The sequence below is a fragment of the Canariomyces notabilis genome (assembly GCF_033297395.1).
Source record: "Canariomyces notabilis strain CBS 508.74 unplaced genomic scaffold N656scaffold_1, whole genome shotgun sequence".
Lineage (NCBI taxonomy): Eukaryota > Fungi > Ascomycota > Sordariomycetes > Sordariales > Chaetomiaceae > Canariomyces > Canariomyces notabilis.
The window spans coordinates 1,865,632-1,886,097 of record NW_027041823.1 but is presented as its reverse complement, the minus strand read 5'-3'; the positions used below and the strand labels follow the sequence as shown (position 1 = coordinate 1,886,097).

Below are 20,466 nucleotides of genomic sequence, written 5' to 3'. Positions count from 1 at the left end.
CTTTTTGACTAAGGTTACTTTGGTGCAGGGTCTTTCACGACGGGAGGTCCCTCGTCATGGTTTAGCCTCCAGAAACCGGCGAGGGATCCAGTTGCTAGGGCGGCTTCAAAAAGGGCTCATTTCCCAGACACAAATCTTTTTTCTACTCCAGAGCATCATTTTCTCCTCGCGGCTCCTGCCATATCCGCCAACTCGAATTCATCCTTTGCTCCCGCTGAGAAGAGAACATCCGTCGACATGGGCCAGCCGTCGTTCCAGGCGTCGAACGCCCTCGTCTACGTAACATATGGAGTTTTTCTGTGAGAACAAGCTTTGCTCTTGGCAGCCATCCGAAGATCTCTCCATGCTAACACAGATTCACAGGGCGGTTGGGACAAGCGTTGCCTGGAAGTTCAGGAACCAGAGCAAAGGAGAGTTCCTGGCAGGCAACAGGACTCAGACGGGTTAGGATGCCTTCTCTCGACAGCTGTGAGAGCAGCTTGTTGTGTTGTCAAGCGATGGACGATACGCCGTCTATCTCGGTTAACCCGGAAAGAAGAACTGCTAATCTTGTTCTCCGCACAGCTCTGCCGCTCGCCTTGAACTTCATCGCATCCGGTGAGTGATGAATGCAGCCGAGGCCCCATGTGGCAGTCCAAGATCAGAGCGGTAGCAACACCACAACCCGAGAGCATTTTCGGCACGAGACAGAACCGGGCGACAGCTCAATGGAGCTTCTCTCGCCAGACTCGATGAGTGATATTGAACGGCCGCCCTGATTTCTCAAAGGCAGGGCCAGAGGCAGATCACAGGTTCGTACCCCAACCTCACCAGATCTTCATCCCTTGCTCCCGCACCTCCAGCGTCTCCGAAATCCTCGTCAGTGAGATGAGGGGGACACTGCAGACAGCGGGTTCGAGGGGTGAGGATTGCGGCTCACTACGGGCGCCGAGTTGAAGCAAGTCTTGCGTTTGGCTCCAACCCCCATCTCTCTCGGTTCACCGAGTGTCGAGCGGGGGAGAACCAGCAAACTTGTGGAAACGAAGCTGAGATTGTACCGTGATTACTCGATCAAGTTAATGCTTGCGTGGGAAACGTGCTGCCGCTCCGATCTACCCCTTCCCCCTTTCACCCTTTCCCAATCAAACGCCTATTGACGCACTAACCTCCTCAGCCCTTGGATCCTCGATCCTCTTCGCTTACCCTCAGCTCGCCACACTTGCTGGAGTCCAGGGCGTGGTTGTATACGCCCTGTCCTCCGCTCTGCCCCTGCTGATCTTCGCTGTACTTGGCCCAATCATCAGGCGTAAGTGCCCTCAGGGGTTCGTCCTCACCGAGTGGACCAGACAGCGGTACGGCAGGATTGCAGCCTTGTATCTTAGCTTCATGACTCTCGTGACGCTCTTCCTGTACATGGTCTCGGAGCTGTCCGCCGTTGGTCAGGTCATTAATCTCCTGACGGGCCTTGATGGGCTACCCGTCTTGATCGTGGAATGCATCGTCACAACCATCTACACATGTAAGATCTGCCGGTACGTTCTTTGCGCGAGTGATGCTGACAGGTCGAGTCAAGCTATGGGAGGTTTCAAGATCTCCTTCTTCACGGACAACATCCAGGGAGTAATGGTGATTGGGCTGGTCATAATCGCAACTATTACCATCGGCGCCGAGACTGAGATTGACCGGAGCCTTATTGACTCTTCCGGGCTTACCCAGGCCAACCTCCTGGGGTGGCAGCTCATTTACATTCTCCCCGTGGCTATCCTAACAAACGGCTTTTTCCTGGTATGCTCTTCCATCTCCAAATCCACCCCTTTCCCCTATCCCACTACGTCAATCATTGTCTAACGTTACCACCTCAAAGTCTCACTACTGGCTACGCACCTTCGCCTCCAAAACCGACCGCGACCTCTGGATCGGCGTATCCTCCGCCACCGTCGCCATCCTAGCCATCCTCACCCTGGTAGGCTCAACCGGCCTAATCGCCGCCTGGTCCGGGGTCTGGCCCGGCCCGCCTGACGCGCCCGTCGACGGATCCGTCGCCTTCTTCGCGCTGCTAGGCCAGCTGCCGAGCTGGGTGGTGGGCATCGTGGTGGTCATGTCAGTCACCCTGAGCACGGCCTCGTTCGACTCGCTGCAGTCGGCCATGGTGACCTCCGCGTCCAACGACCTGTTCCGCAACCGGCTCAACATCTGGTGGATCCGCGGAGGGGTCGTGCTCATCATGATCCCCGTCGTCGTCATCGCCATCCGCGCCCCCTCCATCTTGCAAATCTACCTCATCTCGGACCTCGTCTCGGCCGCCACCATTCCTGTGCTCGTCCTCGGCCTGTCGGATGCTTGCTACTGGTGGCGCGGGTTCGAGGTTGTGGTTGGCGGCCTCGGCGGGCTGTTCACCGTGTTCCTGTTCGGCACCGCCTACTACGGCGACGCGCGGCTCGGAGCGGAGCTGATGCTCTTGCAGCAGGGGCTGTTTACGGGTGATTGGGGTGCCTTTGGCGCGTTTGTGGCCGCTCCCCTGGGCGGGCTGATCTGGGGCTTTGGCGCGCTGGTGCTGCGGCTGGCGATTCAGTACGTCATGGCCAGGGCTAAAGGGCGGAGGTTTGATGCGCTTGATCGCCCGGCTTATCTCGATGCGTCGTCGTACAGCGGCCAGGATGTGGGCGGCGATGGGGGCGTCGGCGATGAGACGGAGGCGTCGTCTGATGCGCCCGGCATTGCCAAGACCACTGGGAGGTTCTTCTAGACGTGCCGTGGATCTAGGGTTGAGGTTGGGGACGTCGAGAGTTTTCTTCTGGTGTGGACGCCACGATGCCTGTTAACTACGGCCGGTCTTGAGCAGAAGGCGTCAGCCCAGCGCAGCTCGTATCTCACTCAACTTAGCCATCGTTGGGGTTCTTCGTTAGCCCCGTACGAGCTCAAATCGCTAGTTGAACGTACCAGGAAGGGTTGTTGCCTTGGATATCACAGGCAGAGAATTCAATACCAGCAGTTCACCCTGCTTTTGAATCACTCCAGCGAGCTTCTTTCCATCAGTGTTCTCCCCGTCAAGAGACTGTTGCCGTGATATCTTGCTCCCTTCAAAGTGAGCTAAGGGCTTTGCTTTTTGAATTTACTCGCCCTCGCACCCATAAAAACGCGCCTAGGAGTCCATCGACAGCAATATGCGTAGGTTATAGGGGGCTGTACATAAAGAGTATGAGGATGATGATCTAGAGGAGGTGGAGAACGACCGGGATACATGGTATTGAGAGTAGATTGAACTCCTGAGCCAGGCCAAGCGCGGAAGTGGTTGGTGTTACGGTGCCTCTAAAGGGTAAAGAGATGATGGCTCCGAAGGCCACTAAGCTGATTTCATTGTTGAATCGAGTTTGGCACGGACATAGAGGCGTTTGATTCACCAGACTTGAGGTGTCATACATCGAGTGTGAGATTACAAATCCAAGGCACCGGGTCGACAAGGAGGCCTTGTTCATCAACTCCAAGCCACGGCTGCCCTGCCGCCAACGCAGCATCTAGTGTATCAAACTGTTTTACAGAGTGTTGTACATGGATCACACCAGCTATGCCAGCCTCCTTTACTACTGTTGACGCGCATTCGACCGCTCCGCAAACCTTTTCTCGCGCTGGTGACCCTCGAGCGTCGAGGGCTTGACGCTGCCGAGAATGCGCCAATCACCCTGCTTATACGTATGCCCATCTATGATGCACCCAATGGCCACGTTCTCGATGACGTCCATCTCCTTTTCGCTCCCCGGCACCACCTGGCCTTGGGCGTCGTAGACAACACGGCGCTGCCGGCTCGAAATGGCAACCACCACCTGCCTGAGAATCGGAGAGCCCTTGGTGGGCAAGAGCGGGGCCAGCCTCTGGGCCTTGATAGTCGGGTAATACGCCGTCTTTGTGTAGGTGACCAGTTCCCAGCCGTAGCGGCGCGTCCGAGGGCGGGCGTCAATACTCGTGAGCAGAGGCGCGGAGAACTTCCTTGGGCAGATCCTGGCGATGGTGTTCTTGTCGCCGGCGGCGAGCGCCTCGGCCAGGGTACGGTGGAGAGCTTTCGCGGTGAGGATGTCGGATGACCTGTTGGTCTTGAGGAGGGCTCTCCTGAAAATGGAGGGTTTGGAGGCGATCTTTATCGCGAGGTTGGTGGCTGTCTCTTGTATCTTGTAGATAGCCCAGGTGTAGAGCATCTTGAGCTTTTGCTTCAAGCCTGGGGGGAATTCGGAGAACGGGGGAAGCACAAAGGTCGCTGGTGTGCTCGTGCGAGACGGGCAAGTCAGCACCGGTTTCTGTCCGCTTCCTTGCTTGCGGCCTCATGGAGAACTGCCGCCGGGAACACACGTACCAGGAAGGAGCACCGATAAGGCTAAGTTGGCCACGTCCTTCATATCTCTCCGGGGCCCCATTTGTTGCGCCGAGGGCGACGGCTGTTCCGATATTCGCCCACCGAAGCTTTCCAAGTGAGCTCGGTACGCACCTGCCCCTGTCCTGCACTGAGACGTGGTAAAGGAAGCCGCTGTTATCCTCGCAGGACCTGTCACCCGCATGGAGAGCACTCCCCGGGCCCTCAGACCTAGCTTCGCCGACGACATGATGGATCCCCCGAGTATTGAACTGAACGTCTCCCCTGTACGATGCCCGCTTCGGAGAGACAATTTGCGCCGGAAGCTGGTCACAATGAACCAAAGGCTCTCGATCTCTATCTTGCGCCGTCGGCGTCGGCGTCAAAAAATGGCGTCGTTGATCGTATGCCGTGCTTGATGGTGTTGGGAGCTCAAGATTTCCAATCCGTCGAGAAAATAAAACACGGGGCCCTGAAGCATTCTAGCCAATGATGTGTCCCATCGCTGCCCCCAAACTTCAATCGTTCGCTAGCTAAAGAGCCCGAGAACCACCTGCCCCGCAGGACCTCAAAGGGCCTGGAATCGATAGGTAGCCCTGCAACATGGATGACCTCAGACCTCAGAAGGACACCCAGGGCTTTATCTCAACTTTGTGCCGTTCCAGGTTATCATTGCGTCGCTTATTCCATCCGGCCCAGAGTCGACTCCCAAAAGTTAACTCCTGACAAAATTCCAACTTCTTTTTCTAGGGAGTCAAACCTGAATTGGATGCTCCATGGGGACAGGAAAGGCCTCTTGAATGTACCGCCTCGCGAAGCCAGCCGCGCAGCATCCGCGGGCGGATAACGGATCCCCTTACCATAGCCGGGACCCCGCTACTACGGCTGCGACCCCAGCAGCCCCAGCCTCAACCTCCGCATCCAGCCTCGACTATGCTGCTACCGGTACTACCACTGCTGTTAGTCACCGCCCCTCCTCGGCCCCCAATCCCGGCACCGGGGTGGGCGGCACCGGCACCGGCATCAGCAGCAGTGAGAATGTCAAAGTAGTCACCACCACCACCACCGCCGCCGATCACGCCGGCGCCGGCGCCGGCGCCGGAACGGTGCGATCATCTCTCCTCCAACCCCGCGTCGCCGTTGTCCTGGGCGTCTCCAAGACATGGTACCCGCTGCTCTTTGCCTGCCGGCTGGTCTCCATCGCCCCGGGCGTGGTGTTTGGCCTGCCCAATGCCCTCCGTCTGCTGGCCATGTTGCACCTGACCTTTCTCGGCGGCGGTGGACTTGACGGCGCCCTAGGCAGAGTGAGACTCGGGCGAAGCGACGATGGGAGTAGTCATGGGACGACGGTTCCATCATCATCATCGTCAACATCATCATCACCATCACCGCCGTCGTCGCCGCCAGCATCATCTGGCTACGACGCGACCTTTGAGGCCAGACTCCGTCTCACCGAGACGCTGCTGGCCACCATCTGGGTAAGTAAAGGGGGCGCACACAGGAGTACAGAAAAATCACTGACCGATATCGTTCACCACCGTAGTGCTGCGCGGCAGGGTACCTCTCATTCTTCTTCACTGACTGTCTCATGTCACGCTGGTCTGCTGCCCCCTCGCTCTCTCTCTTAAGGAGAACCTTTCTGGTCTTAACACATTCACAGGCTCCTGAACTACACGCCGCAAGCAACCCTCGTCCGGCTGCTAACCATCAACGCCATAAACGGCTACCTCACCTCATGGGTGCTGCACCTCGCCGGAGGGTTTCAAGATCCGCGACTGGTGCTCCCGGCCTGGATCCTCATCTCAACCGTAAACAATCCCCTTCACATCTCAATCTCGCCCGTTCCCACCTCCTCGCCAACCCCTGTCCTCCCAGTATAACATAATAAACACAGACTAACCCGTTGACAGACACTAACGGTAATCTACCACATCACACAGCGCAAGATCAACATACGCAAGGAGACGTCCATGTCCATCAGCGTGTTTTCCATCGCCAGCTTTGTGAGCATGGTGGCGCTGCTGGGCCAGCTGCACTCGAACCGGACAGACTACCCAGACATACCGCTGCTGACCCTTGTCCGGCGCGTGTGCTACGAGGCCGGCAAGCTGGCCATCCGCATCATGGAGTACGGCAATGCCGCCCGGGATCTCTAGGGGATGGCTGTTAATGGACTAAATGTATGGATGTAAATGTGTGTATGGTATCAACGGCGGGGAAGGGCGTTCGGCGGCGTTTGTTGTGCTTCAGAGTTCTGGGGTTCTCCTTTTGCTCGAGATCTGCACATCTGATCAGATACACACATGTAAGGTGGTTAGCAGCGTACAGGAGTTTTGCGGGTGTATGCTGTAGACAATATTTGTCTGCCACGGCAATACCTTGAGAGTCAGAGCGGCGCTGGCCAGACGATCATAGAGGAATTTGCTAAGAGGTCTCAATTGCCTAAGTCTACCGGACCTGCGAACTCGCTAAAACGAAGGACATGCAGGTCATTGCCGTCCTATCCACTAGCGCCCAGGGAGCGACCAAGCAAACGGTCCGAAGAGCAAAAAATAAAACCACCATCCCTCTCAGAGCACTCATTGCTAGGGAAAGAGGAAGCAAGTCACCAACTCGTCGGGTATCATGTGTGCATGCCGCAGAGCCCCATCATTGGGGGCCCTTCTCATCGCTCGAACTTAATAGTTTCACTCCTGTGAAGCCCCGCCCCGGAAGGGCGCTCCTCTTAGGAGTCCGAGCAGAACGGCGGCGTGCCAGACATGCTCGACTTAGAAGCCGTGAATCTGTTGGAGGAAGATTAGCACATGATCATGGGAAAGCAGCTCGTGGCTCGAATATGACGTACCTTGATGGTCTTTTCATCGAGGCCGAGACCATTCTCGGGGTCGACGAGGAAGTCCTTGATCTTGATGCGATGGTCGCCCTGCAGCTGGATCACCTCGCCAAGACCCTTGGACTCGGTGTCACTAATGATGGTGCCATTGCAAGCTGTGCCGCCAGTTAGTGCCACGCCACTCTCAAGCCTGCGGCTAGCATAATCCAAGACGTACCGAACTCCTTCTTGATGACCTTAAGGATCTTCTTGTGATCAAACTTGCTTGGAATACCTTGCACCGTGGTCAAGGTCTTGCGTCCATTACGCTCTGCAGGGAAGATTGTTAGTCATCAGATCTGAGAAATGCGGCGATGCGGCAACGGCGCGATGCGGTGTGATGCGGTGTGATGCGAATCAACACAACACGACCACCACGTGACACAGGGTGAGTCAGTCGGGGTAGGCAGACATACGCTGAATGCGAATATGGATATACTCCTGGGTTTGAGTAGTCTGTCCCGAGTCCTCGTCGGCTTCGGCGAAGGGGTCTATGTGGCGATTCTAGTCAGTAATTGCACGTCAAGGTATAATGCTGATAAGTGCTCGGTTGGGAATGTCGCTCGGTTCAATGCAGTATGGCAGGCGATTGAACCGATTGGCGGCATCCCAATCCTTCGGCGACAATGACGATGGTGTTGACGTACCGCGGCTCTTGAGATTCTGGATCTCGATTGCGCCTGACATAAACTCGGAGTTTTCTGGGTACCCTGGGAGAAGGTTGTTGTGTAGAGGGGATGTGAGAATAGCGACCGACGACTGTGGTAGTGTCTCGCTAATGGGCGGTGTAGATCGGTGTCTTTGGCGGGTGGGAAAAGATTCTGTAGGTGGGAAGACGCGAGGTTTATGTACCTTGATTGCCAGAAAAGCGATGCGGTCGAGAATGTTGATGATGGCAAGATGGGTGGAAGAGGGAAGGCGATGGAAAGGAAACAGGTGAGGGGAAGAGAGAAGATAATGTGGGGGCGCTGACCGCTGCAAGGCCACAAGGCATCAAGCCGACTGCAGCACTGGCCACTCGAATGGGTCGCTCGGGTGGCGGTAACCAGGCGCGTCGCTGGCCGGGTCTGGCCGTCAGATTCGCCCCTCCCGTCTTGTCTACCTAGTACTTTGCTGGTACCTGATCCGTCATGAACATCATTGTCACCTGCCACGCTGGGCACATGATCTCTCAGTCAATGTCCAAGTTTTGTTGGTGGTGTTTGGCTGCTTGAATTGTGAATCAACGTTAACCCATTTCTGGAATACACTAAGGTACTCAGTACCCTACGAAGATACGCTTCCAACGCGGCAATTTGGAGCAACCCTTCTCATTGAAAGGCCTCAATTACCTAGGTACGTACCTTGTGTCGGCCTGTCCAGGCCTCTCTCATGGCCGATCTCTTTCTTCCCTTCACTCAGCCCAAGAAGGCTCAAGGGAGGGTAACATTAGAGGCCCAGATGTCCTGTAACCAACGAAGCTTGCAATGACTGTTTCGAGGGTGGGTCGAAGCTCAACCATTCTTTCCTTCCAAAAAATCGTACAGTACTTGGCGATTTCGCCTCGCCCAGCCCTGTCAAGAGGTTTCTCAGTTCTAAATTCGGCAAAACGTATGGGATTCGAACCCGATGAGTTGCCGGTCGATGCAAGCCCGGTCGTCGTCCAAGAGGCCAGGACCGGCGGTGACACGGCGACCTGGCGGCCGCTGTTTCGCCACCCATGCGCCTTCGGCCCTTCCGTCTTTAACAGTGTCATGATCAACCTCATTCAGAACCCCAACATCAACTCGTCATGGCTCTTCCGCGCCAATATCCTCTATGACGCACCCGAGGCCCTGCCCTCCGCTGAGCCATCCGGAGCCGAATGCACCCCGGACATCCCTTCATTTGTCGGCTTTGAGCTCCGGCGATGCATGGTCCGCAAGCTCATTCCCAGGAACACACTGAGGGACCAACCTCTTGATCAGACCTGTGTGTTCTATCAAAGTCCCTCTTACAGCCATGAGAGTCTTGGGGCTCCCGTTCAACAGACGCTTGTCGTCTACCTCCCTCACGTCTCTTCCGCTTCCGAGATGCCCTTCTATCACCCCGTAGTTAGGGGGATAGCCTTTTTGCACGAATGGATTGCCGCGGAGTTGCGCGGGTCCATCTCCATCTCGTACTTGTTCTTTGACGAGGCTGACCGCTCCTCGGTCAAGCTGACGAGAACTGCCCTGCGTTTGCTGGAAGTCATCCACAAGCACGGCAAAGGCCGGGTCGAGGGCTATCAGAAGAGAGTTCACCATGACCAGCTGGTGCCCCAAGCGCGGGTGCAGGACACGTACACGGGGCTCAAGCAGAAGTATGCTCGGGATCTCATAAAGAGCTGGGCCGAGGTGACCGACCCGGTCAAACATGTCTTTGAGGATCTCTGCATTGCAGCCTTTCTGATCGAGCTGTGGGCCGACATGTACAGCCAGGAACCCTTTCCCGGCTTTGTGGACATTGGATGTGGCAACGGGCTCCTGGTTCATATTCTCAACCGAGAAGGCTTCGCCGGATGGGGCTTCGATGCGCGCTCGCGCAAATCATGGGCCAACTACAACACGCAGTTGCAGACCTCTGACGGTATCCAAGATTCGCTGCGCCAGCTTGTCCTCCTTCCGCCGCCAGTCAGCAGAGAAGGTCTAGCAGACGTCTCGAGTGATACTTTCAATGAGAAGCTGATCCACGACGGCTGCTTCCCCAAAGGTACATTCATCATTTCCAACCATGCTGACGAGCTCACCCCTTGGACTCCTATTCTTGCCGCCATGTCCGAGTGCCCTTTCATTGCGATTCCGTGTTGCAGCCACAATCTCTCCGGAGAGAAGTTCCGAGCACCAGTGCCCAAGGACAAGACTAAGGCTGATACCGCATACTCGTCGCTGGTGGTATGGCTGTCGGACATTGCAAGAGATTGTGGCTGGGAGGTTGAGCAAGAGATGTTGCGGATTCCCAGCACGCGCAATGCGGCCTTGGTCGGACGCAAGAGGACGACGCAACTTTCCTCTCCTGACTTCCAAGCCATCGTTGCCAAGTATGGAGGCACTGCCGGGTACTTGGAGACCGTGGTCAAGCTAGCCACCTCCACGCAAGGAACGGGCCATCACGGTGATTAGACGGGTAAGTTCTCAACATTTCCTCCCTCTGGAAGGAGGGCATACGCGACGCAAGTCGTGAAGAAGAACCCAACAAGGCACAAGCGGTACTCATTGAAGCGAACAATCTCAACACCGTGTTACACACATTATCTCATCAGTTGAAATCTGTCCTCCTACGATGAAGCCTTCCCTGGAGCAGGATTAGCAGGGCACGGATGCCTTCCTCGACGATCGGAAGCGTGGTACGCATCTGGACCAACTGTGGCGTCACCAACCCACGCTGACTGCCGCCACACCCCCAAAGTCAGATACCATCCACCACGAGTGTCATCTGGGCAACACAGATTGGGCAACCAGGCCTTCCGCTTCAAACTAGGGGCTTTCGGTGTCGAGGATGTACTTTCCTACCAGCCCGATCTTGTTTTAGCCTGACACAGATCACCCTGGCAGCTCGAATCAGGAGCCTTATTGGCCGCGGTTGGAGGCAGTAGAGATCGAGGCCCACCACATTGCACCAGAAGGAATAGCATATTGGGACCTGGTAAGTGGCTCTGACATTTGGAAACCGCAGCAGACGGCTTATGATTTGACATTTGTTTAATCTAGATCAGGCACTGGAAGATGATCCACCAACTTCAACTTGAGGCCTAGTTTTTCCAAAGCCTCGATAGCCAACTGGTCCCTCAGCTTCTCGGTCTCCTCCTGCGTCGTGAGCACAAAGTCGTGCTTCAGCAGCCAGATGCCCTCCTCGACGCCATATTCCTTGGCCGTCTCCTTGTCCACCTTGTCGAGGTCAATCACAAGGCTCTTCTTGACGCCAAACACGGCGTCAGACTTTTCATACGGATCACCCCGGAGATACAGCGCCCTGTGAGGTCAAGCATATCAGCCTGCGATGCTCGCCATGATATCCCAACGGAAAAATAAAAGGGGGGAAGAAACGAACGTGATCAACCGGTCCCACCCGTCCTTGCCAAACATGAAATGCACATGTGCCGGGCGCCAGCAGTGACGGTTCAAAAGCTGGAGCAGCTTGCCGACGGGCCCGTCGTGGGGGATGGGGTAGCTGACGGGCTTGAGGCCCCTAAACCAGAAGCGGCCCTGGTCGTCGGTGACCATGACGCAACGCTCGCTGGGCGCGTCGCGGTCGGCGTGCTGCACATCGTAGTGGCCCGAGCTGTCCGTCTCCCAAATGTCGACCTTGACCCCCGGGATGGGCCTTCCCTGCGTGTCGCGCACCGTGCACACGGCCAGCATGGGCTCCCCCGCCGGGTCCGACGTCATGCTCGCCCCGTTGGGTAGCACGGGCGCGTCGTGCGTGTGGAAGGGCCCCAGCACGGAGCCCTCGGTCCCCAGCGGCGGTTTGGGGTGGTTGATGTTGTCCACCAGCAGCGATAGGCCGAGAACGTCGGAGAGGAGGATGAATTCCTAGGGACCTAACCATCAGCCGTGCTCCTCTCTGGCAAGGGGTCATGGCATCATCATAAGGGGCCCGCTCACATTCCGGACATCGCTGCATATCTTGCCGCAGCCGATCAAAAAGTTGATGGCAGCCATCCACTCGTCGGTGCTCAGCCGCGTCTCGCGAGCAAAGTCATGCAGGTGTGTGACGAGCCGCGCCATGAGGTACGTCAGCCGCGCGTCGGAGCTCTGCGAGTTGATGCGGATCGTGTTGGGCGTGATGTTGTCGATGGTCAGGTCCAGCAGCTCCGGCACCTTTGCGTCTGGTTTTTGCGCCATGGCTGCTGTCTCTGCTGTTGGACTATCAAGGGGTGTCTCGCGTCTGTTGACACAATCGTCGATACGGGAAACAGGTTTGGGATTAAGCAAATGCTAGAGTAGGTAGAATACCGGCGTGGGACTGACAGAGAGAGCGGGTATGATCCAAATTCAAATCGAAGAGGGGAATGGGGTCTGTCTAGCGTTTATGAAGTAGCAGCCAGATATTAATAGATGCTAGATCGTTCGGTCCTCTGTGTAATGGATACAGCAGATAGCACATCCGGCGGCTCGAAATACCTCCGGAAATCAGCCAATTGCTCAGATGATAGGATAGAAAGCTGACGGTGACTGTTGGCAAAGTTCAGGAGTTGGGACATATATTTGACAGGAAAATAGCACCCGACTCCAAAACCCACCCCAAGCTTATCCATTACCCCAAACTATGCTACCTAACTTATTAAGCTATTATCCATCTAGTTTAGCTTCCAGACTAAAAGGCTGAAGCCAATTCCCCGGATATGACTGATGACTGACAAGTGATGTGTGAAGGGTACTGTACAAGATCCCGGGCGGCCGTCCCGCACAGGTGGGTGGGGTCGTCGTTCGGCAGGGGCAGCTGTTTGGAGGTGAGAGAGGGGTTCGGGAGTTGAGGCGGGGTGAAATGCTGAATGACGCATGCTGAGATAATGCCGGCCGAGTCCACTCCGGTTTGGGGGACCACGTTGTTCCCGTTTCCTGTGTGAGGCAACGGCGGGTTTTCTTTGTACATACAGTTAGCACTGTACTTCGGTGCACATGAATAGAGACTACCACCGGCCAGTTTCATATTCAAGGAGTCAAGCCCCCAGGACTATTTTGGCTTCTTTCTCAGGGGTCTGGAACTGCAGGTGCATCTGTTGGACTCCGTCCCGTATATACGTTTTGCCCGGTTTGAAGCGTTTGAAGCCTTTTGAGTGTTGTATTACTTACTCTCTTCGTGTAGCCCGTCTTGTTGACAAGCTGGGAGATGAGTTTCCACTGGCGAGGAACTTGCATACTTTGGCCAAAGTCTGCTTGAAAACTCGAACGTTTATCTGGTATCCGTCTCCACAGTATTCCAAGTTAACAGGGATACTAGCCTTTTCTAGACTTGGGATAAACAAACACCCAAGACTGCCCCCTATTCGAGGCCATCGTCCAAGTACTCACAACATTGACGGAGTATACTATTAGTACAGAGAATATCTGAACCTGATTGTGCCTTTGCCGTCTCTTACATAGGTGCTGAACCTAGGGAGCTGATACATACCCCCTTGAAGGCATCCCCATGGCGGTTCCGATTGTCGTTTGCGTAGTTGTGATTAGAACCGCTACTGCTAAACACACCAGACCGCTCGAAGATGCAGAGCACATACGGTACTTTTACTCGTATGTATAAAAGCAATCTTCAGCCATCCTCAAACAGCACCTAACAAACCCGAGAACATAGCATCGCCGACGAGGAAGAAGGTAACGGTAACCAGCCCGCGGCCCCTCCGTCCATACAGTCCGCCGCCAGCTTGCCCATCTCCCACACACAACGACCCTGTTCGGGAAAAAACACCATTCTCAAATTCGCCCCAGCAGTAGTAACCTAGCTCCAGTGATTTACAACAGCCAAGCAGTGGAAGGGAAACAGCTAAACAGAGAGAGGTATCGCAGCGGAAACGCCTTGCCATGACAGAACTGACTACCCTTTCCACCATCACCAAGACAACGACTTGAAAACCCCACAAGCCAAAAGACAAGAGACTAAGCATCATCAGAAGCCAACTAGTTACCAATGCCTCATGCCTGCCTGCCTAAGGGATCATATCATGACTAACAAACCCCGAGTCCCGGAGCATAACATGTCCATGTACACTCATAAACATAAACATGTAATAGAAATCCCATCATATCATATTTGCGTTCCCAAAGAGACCAAAACAATCACTGCTCATCCTCCTCCTCAATCATAGCCGGCGTCGCCCTTTCCCTCCGTCTCTTCGGCCTCCTCAGCCTATTACTACTGACCTGACTCGCCGAATCATCCGGCGCAAGCTCACTGATATCGTCCCCGCCCCACTCACTATCCGCCCCGTCACCAACACTCTCATCATCCCCACCCACCGCCCAGGCGGGACGGTCATAAACCCCACTACTCCCGCCCGAAAGCGGGAGGACATCAATCCCCCTCCCGCCGAACCCGCCGCGGCGCTGCTGCAGGCTTATTTGCAGCGCGGCGCCGCGGCGACGGAGCGCCTCGCGCACGGCCATGGCGCGCTCGTGGAGTTTTTCAAACGCGTCCTCGAGCGCCTCCATGCCGTTGAAGATTTCGCGCTCCAGCTCGGCGACGACGGCGATTTCCGTCTCCTCGTCGTGCGTCACGGCTGAGGTCGCACCACGCGAAGGGTACGACGAGGATGCGCCGCTGACGAACGAGGCTGGCGTCGGGCCGCGGGAATAGGGGCCGCCGGCGCCAAAGGGGGTTGTGGTCCGGGACATGGGCCTGGGCCCTACTCCACCAAGCGGGCTCATGATGCGGGAGGGGGAAGGGAACATGCCGCTTGCCGGGGTGGCCATGCGGGACGCGGATGGCGGGAAGTCCGCCCCGTCGTCGATCTCGGCACCCGACCACAGGAAGCCGTCGAAGCGGCCCGACGTGAGGATCTCCCATTCCGAGGTGCTGATGTCGGAGATGGTGCACAGCAGGTCGTGCACCCAGCCGCCGTTCTTGACGAGGTACACGGCCGTTTCGGCGTCGCGGGGCGCCTGCGGCAAGCGGTACAGCCGCTGCAGTGAGAGGCCGGCCTTGACGATGAAATCGTTGCGGTGCTTGCGGACCGGGGTCGGGGCGCGCATCGCCGACTGTAGCTCACGCGAGCCCGAGAGCAGGGCGTTGAAGTACGGCCGGTCTTCCGGGTCGAGGTTGGTCAGGATGGCAAAGGCCAGCGTCTCGTCGTCGATATCCTGCGGCGGGGGCGCCGGGGTCTTCTCGCAGTTGCTCATCCACTTGGCGACCGCAGCTCGCACACGCTGGCTCTGGCGGAGGTAGTGTTCCCTGAACTCCTCGGCAATGTCCGGATCCATTTTGACGGGCGAGGACGGCCGTGGCGGGACGTCTGCCAGGTCCTCGACCGCCTTGCTGCTGAGTAGGGAGAAGTCAAACGGAGGCCAAGCCGGCAGGTCGATCCTTCCGCTGACCCTCTCGAGCACCTCCCCCCACCCCAGACCCCTGCGTGGCTCGCCTAGGTGTTCACACATGATGCACGAACAACCCTCGGCGGGGAGATCCCGGGAGAACACATTCTCGAGCCGCTCGAGGAGACGGCGGGCAACGGTCCGATGGCCTGTCGCCACCGCGATGGAGCCATGACCCGAGAGCACCGTCTGGTATTGATTGAGAAGATTGAAAAACGGGGCAAACAGCGTTTCGGCGCCCTGGAGCGGCGGATTAGAAGGCCTCGTACCGTTTTGGCGGGGCAGAACCGAGAGAAACGTCCTGGGAACGGGGTGCGGCAGCCCGCCATTCTGCATAAGGTAGTCTACCCGCGGTACATCTTGGATATTGAGCGGAGGAGGGGGCGGCGGAGGCGGTGGAGGCGCAGGGGCGCCTGGGATAAAGGCCGATGTTGCTGAAGGGGTAGGTATGTCCGATGTAGCATAGTGATGCTTTTCAGGCACCATGGGTGGTGGCGGGAATTGGGGTGTATGTACTGGTGTCTTGGGTGACGAGTCTACGACCGACTCGGGGGATGAATCGGCCACATCGACGGATGGCGGCTTGGCTGTGGATGCAGACCGCTTGGGGATAGCCGTTGTTGCGGCCGAGCTGGGCTCCAGAGTAGACATGTCGGTTATCTCAGTTACCTCGGAATTTGCTGCTCTTGATCTATCGCCTTGCGCGGGTTTTGGCGAATGCGCCTCCCTCTGAACGAATGTGGCTTGACTTGATGCTTTGGACACCCTTGATCTAGGTTCATGCTTAGAGGCGGACCTGGAAACAAACGAGCCTCTAGACGAAGACCGCTGCACTGGGGATTGTGCTTCCTTTACTGACACCGGCGTCTCGGGCCTCTCTCTCGCAGGTCTGTCTTTCTGAGCTGACAGATCAGTGTCTGGGGGAGACGGCGGCCTGTCGTCCTGTCGCGGCTCTTTGGGCGAGTTCCGGGCTGCTGCAGGCGAATCGACGGACTTGGACCGCCTCATCTCACTGCTTCCCAAATCAGTGGCATCCGGCGTAAGCGGATCGGTCCGCCGGGCAGCCGTCGCTGCAATATCCTCCTTGCTGTGGAGAAACTCCTTGCTATGCGCTTTGCTGAAGGACGGATACGGGGCGCTCCCCCGCTCGCTGCCCAAACCTCTCGATAGCTCCGGTACCAGTTCGGTCATGGACGTGGCAGCCGCCGACTTGTATTCCTGGTCGTCATCCTTCTCCATTTCCTTCGACCTGTGCCGTCGGTGGCTCCGAGAGTGCGTGTCGCTGTCGGTAGGCCTCAGTTTGGACGGCTTGGACGGCTTATGACGGTGATAGCGGAGAGACGACGACAAGGCTGAGTCCCTGTCCTTTTCCCTGTCCCGGTCCCTGTCTCTGTCTTTATCCCGATCCCGATCCCGATCCCTGTCTCTCTCTCTTTCTCTTTCTCTTTCTCTGTCCCGATCTCCGTCCTTGTCTCGGTCTTTGCGCTCGCTCTTAGACCGGTGTCGCTTCTCGCGCGGGCGCTCGTCGACGACGTCGGCATCTCGGTCTTTAGAGGACGGCATGGTGGACCATGTCAGGGTGGATGTCCCGCCCCAAAGACGGGAGGCTGCGGCTGTGGGCGCCAAGGGGGGTAAAAGAGGCGAAATGCAACACACCCACGCCGTATGTTACGGCGCAAGCGGGCAGGTTGCAAGACGTTGGATCAAGTTGGTCGAGTTGGTGGCCAAGTTGGCTGTGCTGGTCGTCCACACCCGGCAGAAAACAAGAGTTCCAAGACCCCGGCCGCTTTTTTTGTGCCACCTTCAGCTGTTGCAAGGCACTGCGATTGTTCCGATGCGGGCAAGCTAAGTCGGCTGTGCTGTGCGGAATGGCGAGATGATCGATAGATGAAGCTTGGATTGACTGGTTCGTGCCTAAAACCGATCGATCTCGTACGAGGCGCAACTCTCCAAGGGCATTGGGTGGTGTTGACTCTCTATTTGCAGCCCAATGTGATTCGGCAGCTTCTGGTACAGTACGCTAACTGTGCTGTTAAGGCTGCCAGCACAACTGGAAGGCCACAAACACGGCTGCCACGGCGACAGCACAGTGCCGCTACCTCATCATGCAGGTCAACCTTACTGTCTGATGTGTTAACCGCTCGAACCACTCATTGCAACTGTGATTTGCTCCCCCTCAGTTCCATCCACGGGTGCTTCAGGCCGTCCCCAGCTGCTCAACAGAATCAAGCGTCTTGGTCAGCGGCGCAAAGCGGATTGACTCGGTATTACGAATAACGAGACGAATTAAAAAAGTATAATTAATCTCCCACCAGACGGAATAGCAGGGAGAGGAGGGAAGGATAAGTATACATATCATGTTGGTACGCAGTGCTTCCCATTCTACCTCTACCGCCACGGGCTGTAGCTAAAGTCATCCATGCCGTGGCTGGTCGCTAGGCGCCGGGGAATGCAGCCCGACAACCTTGGAACCTGCAATCACCCGACGCTAGTCAAGTGGTCTTCGGGAAGGACTGTTAGCGCTACGAAGGTACATAGCGAGGAGCAAATCCAGGTCGGATTCTCGCAGCCTTCAAGATTGCCCGTGGATTCATCAGTGTTCTATTCCATCAGTCTACCCTTGTGGCACATATTGATACTGTACAGTACAGTACCAAGCATTGCCGCAGTCGCATCTGAAGATATGGCCGCATCCGACTCAGTCCCCTGAACTGCTCTTTCCCTTCCCGCCGCTCATCATGGAGAGACATACCCTCTAAAACCTGTCCAGCAACCCCTGGCTCTCAAGAAGGAGGATGATCTGGTGCACAATGGACCGTACCGATTGCTTTTCGCAGTCTACCACGAGGTCCGCCTTGGCGGGCGGCTCATACGGGTCATCGACACCAGTGAAGCCCTTGATCTCTCCGGCCCGGGCCCTCTTATAAATCCCCCTCTTGTCCGTCTTCTCGCAGTACTCGAGCGGCGTTGCCACGTGGACGAGGTAGAAGTCGCCATACTTTTCTACCAGCTCCCGGGCGTGCTGCCGTGCCTGCTCAAAGGGGGCGATCGGCGCAGCGATGACGGCGGCGCCCGACCTCGTCAGTTCCGATGCGACAAAGGCGATGCGCGCAATGTTCTTGTCCCGATCCTCGCGGCTGAAGCCCAACTCCGATGACAGCTCGTGCCGGACCGTCTCGCCCAGCAGCATCGACACGGAGCGGCCGCCCTGCTGGTTGAGCGTGACCTGGAGCGCCCGCGCAATCTGGTCCTTGCCGCTGTTCTGGTAGCCCGTCAGGAAGACGGTAAAGCCCTGCTGCGATCGCGGCGGGTGCGATTCCCGCAGAACCTTGACGACCTCGGGATAAGAGAACCACTCGGGGATCTCGCGCCCGCTCCGCAACCGAGCACGCAGCTCAGTGCCCGAAATGTTAAGTGTCCGGACGCCCTTAGGAATCTGGTCAACAGGAGCGTACTCGTCGCTGTCGGGCAGATACGTCATCATCTGGAAAGGCACCACCTCGATGCCGAGCTCGTCACGGTACTTCTCGACGGCATATTGGGCGTCATAGGGGCCGTAGAAGTCGACGCCTTTGCTGTTCTTGCCAGGACCCGCATGGTCACGGCCAACGATGAAGTGTGTAGCGCCGTGATTCTTGCGAATAATGGCGTGCCAGATGGCCTCGCGGGGGCCACCCATCCGCATCGCAAGGGGCAGCAGGCCAAGCACTGCCATGCCATTGGGGTATCTTGGCAGCAGGGCCTTGTACACGCGAACACGGGTGAAGTGGTCAATATCGCCGGGCTTGGTCAGGCCGACCACGGGGTGGATGAGCACGTTGGCATGGTGTGTCCGGGCAGCGCGGACCGTCAGCTCTCTGTGGGCGCGGTGCATTGGATTTCTCGTCTGGAAGGCCACAACCTTGGACCAACCGAGCTTGTCAAAATGGGCACGCAGCTCGGCCGGCGTGTCTTGGCTGCCGTTAGTATCATGTCGAATGGCAAAGTCCGTGGGGTGGAAGGCGGCTTACATCGCAATTCGACGAAGTCATAGTGCTGCAGCTTGTTGACAGCCTCGAGCTTGCCACCCACGTAGAATTCCTTTGCTGTGTGGAAGAGGTATCGAACGGCCGGATGTTCCTCGTCACCGCCAAAGACCTCCTTGGCTTCGACGGTCCTGGAGTTGGCCAAGTCAACACCCCGCGTTGCTCATTGCGCCAAACAATGACGCGACTTCTTGGCAAGGGCAGTGGGCTTACTTGTCGGGCTTGTAAACGTCCTCCACGGTGAGGATAGCCAGGTTGCGGTCGTCACGGAAGTCGCGCAGTGTAATTCTTGCGCCAGCCTTCAGCTCGAGCTCGTCGACCGTCTCCTGCGACACATCGAGGGTGATGGGCATGCTGAAGAGGGTGCCGTTGGCGAGCCGGTTCTCCTTGACGACCCTGTCAAAGAAGGCTGTCTTAGCAGAGTCCAACAAAAACCAATTTGCCCGCGGTTTTGACTCGGACATACCCATTGTAGTCTTTCTCGTTCATGAAACCTGCATTGCGGCCAAGCTGTCAGTATTCTAGGTGCTACTGTTCTGCTGCTGGAAAGGAGTTCAGTAGCAGTGATGGCGGGGTTATGCGAACCCCACCATCCACAACGACCAATATGTGTAAAGAGACAGGCAATGCAAACGAACCTTCAAGAGGGGAGAAACCGCCATTGAGTAGCAGCTCGAGGTCACAAAGCTGACGCTCGCTGAGCAGGAGCGCCGGCAGAGTCTCTGCTTCGGCCGCAAGCTCCTCATGGCGAGGCTGGTCTCGCGCAAGCAGGTCCTTGAGCACACCGCCGTGGGGAGAGTTGGCCATTTTGTATGATTTTCCTCCTTTTGTACCTGGCTGCCGCAACTGCAATCAACTGGGTATCGACGCAGCAAACTCGCGAAGCCGAGGGATAGACACAACCTAACAATGAGGATATTAACTGCTCCTGGTTCTGCTGCTGAACGAGCGATCCTCCGGAGGAAGAAGAGGGAAAAGGACAAACTTACAGAAGAAGCCAACGGCTGAGAAGAAAAAAGGGTGGATTGGTCTATCAGGTACAATTTGACTATTTTTATTCAGAGAATTTGCCGCCTTACCGTCCCCCGCGGCTCCCCGGGACTTACGAGTTCTTATGGGTAACGGACGGATGGGGATTTGGGGACATTCTGCCAGGGATTGATAAGCCACCTGCCCGGTAACGGACACTCATCTTGTCAAGAGAGCAGGGAAGCGTCGCCCTGT

The 20,466-nt window shown here is 56.7% G+C and overlaps 9 protein-coding genes across 9 annotated transcripts; 4 read left to right on the top strand and 5 right to left on the bottom strand.

Moving 5' to 3' along the window:
• Nucleotides 1-237: 237 nt before the first annotated feature.
• N656DRAFT_700258 (uncharacterized protein) lies at nt 238-605 on the top strand (the record flags this gene model as incomplete). The annotated part of the gene is made up of 3 exons (XM_064810853.1): nt 238-299; nt 364-443; nt 565-605. The coding sequence occupies 3 exons, from the start codon at nt 238-240 to the stop codon at nt 603-605; spliced, it is 183 nt and encodes a 60-aa protein (XP_064675151.1).
• A 547-nt stretch (nt 606-1,152) lies between these two features.
• N656DRAFT_700092 (uncharacterized protein) lies at nt 1,153-2,725 on the top strand (the record flags this gene model as incomplete). The annotated part of the gene is made up of 3 exons (XM_064810839.1): nt 1,153-1,498; nt 1,553-1,764; nt 1,844-2,725. Coding segments are annotated over 3 exons (1,440 nt in total), but the record flags the coding sequence as incomplete, so codon positions are not given.
• Nucleotides 2,726-3,392: 667 nt separating this feature from the next.
• On the bottom strand, nt 3,393-4,586 carry N656DRAFT_773739 (uncharacterized protein). Its single transcript, XM_064814120.1, has 2 exons — nt 4,325-4,586; nt 3,393-4,228 (listed from the first exon to the last, which is right to left on the bottom strand). The coding sequence occupies exons 1-2, from the start codon at nt 4,569-4,571 to the stop codon at nt 3,561-3,563; spliced, it is 915 nt and encodes a 304-aa protein (XP_064675149.1). The 5' UTR covers nt 4,572-4,586; the 3' UTR covers nt 3,393-3,560.
• An 826-nt stretch (nt 4,587-5,412) lies between these two features.
• N656DRAFT_695223 (uncharacterized protein) lies at nt 5,413-6,477 on the top strand (the record flags this gene model as incomplete). The annotated part of the gene is made up of 5 exons (XM_064810685.1): nt 5,413-5,653; nt 5,729-5,799; nt 5,865-5,920; nt 5,982-6,129; nt 6,232-6,477. Coding segments are annotated over 5 exons (762 nt in total), but the record flags the coding sequence as incomplete, so codon positions are not given.
• A 612-nt stretch (nt 6,478-7,089) lies between these two features.
• Nucleotides 7,090-7,880, bottom strand: N656DRAFT_764768 (eukaryotic translation initiation factor SUI1; the record flags this gene model as incomplete). Its single annotated transcript, XM_064813354.1, has 5 exons — nt 7,090-7,104; nt 7,167-7,309; nt 7,372-7,464; nt 7,610-7,684; nt 7,841-7,880. 5 exons carry the CDS (start codon nt 7,878-7,880, stop codon nt 7,090-7,092), a joined length of 366 nt encoding a protein of 121 aa, XP_064675147.1.
• A 905-nt stretch (nt 7,881-8,785) lies between these two features.
• N656DRAFT_699902 (DUF1613-domain-containing protein) lies at nt 8,786-10,312 on the top strand (the record flags this gene model as incomplete). Its single annotated transcript, XM_064810822.1, has 1 exon — nt 8,786-10,312. One exon carries the CDS (start codon nt 8,786-8,788, stop codon nt 10,310-10,312), a length of 1,527 nt encoding a protein of 508 aa, XP_064675146.1.
• A 263-nt stretch (nt 10,313-10,575) lies between these two features.
• N656DRAFT_47729 (aromatic compound dioxygenase) lies at nt 10,576-12,257 on the bottom strand. The gene is made up of 4 exons (XM_064809786.1): nt 11,795-12,257; nt 11,241-11,722; nt 10,888-11,162; nt 10,576-10,835 (listed from the first exon to the last, which is right to left on the bottom strand). Exons 1-3 carry the CDS (start codon nt 12,032-12,034, stop codon nt 10,892-10,894), a joined length of 993 nt encoding a protein of 330 aa, XP_064675145.1. The 5' UTR covers nt 12,035-12,257; the 3' UTR covers nt 10,576-10,835; nt 10,888-10,891.
• A 1,709-nt stretch (nt 12,258-13,966) lies between these two features.
• N656DRAFT_786284 (uncharacterized protein) lies at nt 13,967-16,780 on the bottom strand (the record flags this gene model as incomplete). The annotated part of the gene is made up of 1 exon (XM_064816508.1): nt 13,967-16,780. The coding sequence occupies one exon, from the start codon at nt 16,778-16,780 to the stop codon at nt 13,967-13,969; it is 2,814 nt and encodes a 937-aa protein (XP_064675144.1).
• Nucleotides 16,781-17,643: 863 nt separating this feature from the next.
• On the bottom strand, nt 17,644-20,300 carry N656DRAFT_773731 (ATP-sulfurylase). The gene is made up of 6 exons (XM_064814119.1): nt 20,232-20,300; nt 19,881-20,145; nt 19,709-19,736; nt 19,456-19,638; nt 19,228-19,373; nt 17,644-19,168 (listed from the first exon to the last, which is right to left on the bottom strand). The coding sequence occupies exons 2-6, from the start codon at nt 20,047-20,049 to the stop codon at nt 17,973-17,975; spliced, it is 1,722 nt and encodes a 573-aa protein (XP_064675143.1). The 5' UTR covers nt 20,050-20,145; nt 20,232-20,300; the 3' UTR covers nt 17,644-17,972.
• Between the last annotated feature and the right edge of the window lie 166 nt (nt 20,301-20,466).

Excerpts from the sequence above, each read along its gene's own strand:
- N656DRAFT_773739 (XM_064814120.1), bottom strand. The coding sequence starts at position 4,571 with ATGTCGTCGGCGAAGCTAGGTCTGAGGGCCCGGGGAGTGCTCTCCATG. Across the intron at positions 4,229-4,324 it reads CTTATCGGTGCTCCTTCCTG|CGACCTTTGTGCTTCCCCCG; the intron begins GTACGTGTGTTC and ends CGAGCACACCAG.
- N656DRAFT_47729 (XM_064809786.1), bottom strand. The coding sequence starts at position 12,034 with ATGGCGCAAAAACCAGACGCAAAGGTGCCGGAGCTGCTGGACCTGACC. Across the intron at positions 11,723-11,794 it reads TATGCAGCGATGTCCGGAAT|GAATTCATCCTCCTCTCCGA; the intron begins GTGAGCGGGCCC and ends TTAGGTCCCTAG. Across the intron at positions 11,163-11,240 it reads GGGTGGGACCGGTTGATCAC|GGCGCTGTATCTCCGGGGTG; the intron begins GTTCGTTTCTTC and ends TTGACCTCACAG.
- N656DRAFT_773731 (XM_064814119.1), bottom strand. The coding sequence starts at position 20,049 with ATGGCCAACTCTCCCCACGGCGGTGTGCTCAAGGACCTGCTTGCGCGA. Across the intron at positions 19,737-19,880 it reads CGGTTTCTCCCCTCTTGAAG|GTTTCATGAACGAGAAAGAC; the intron begins GTTCGTTTGCAT and ends GCCGCAATGCAG. Across the intron at positions 19,374-19,455 it reads GACGTTTACAAGCCCGACAA|GACCGTCGAAGCCAAGGAGG; the intron begins GTAAGCCCACTG and ends GGCCAACTCCAG.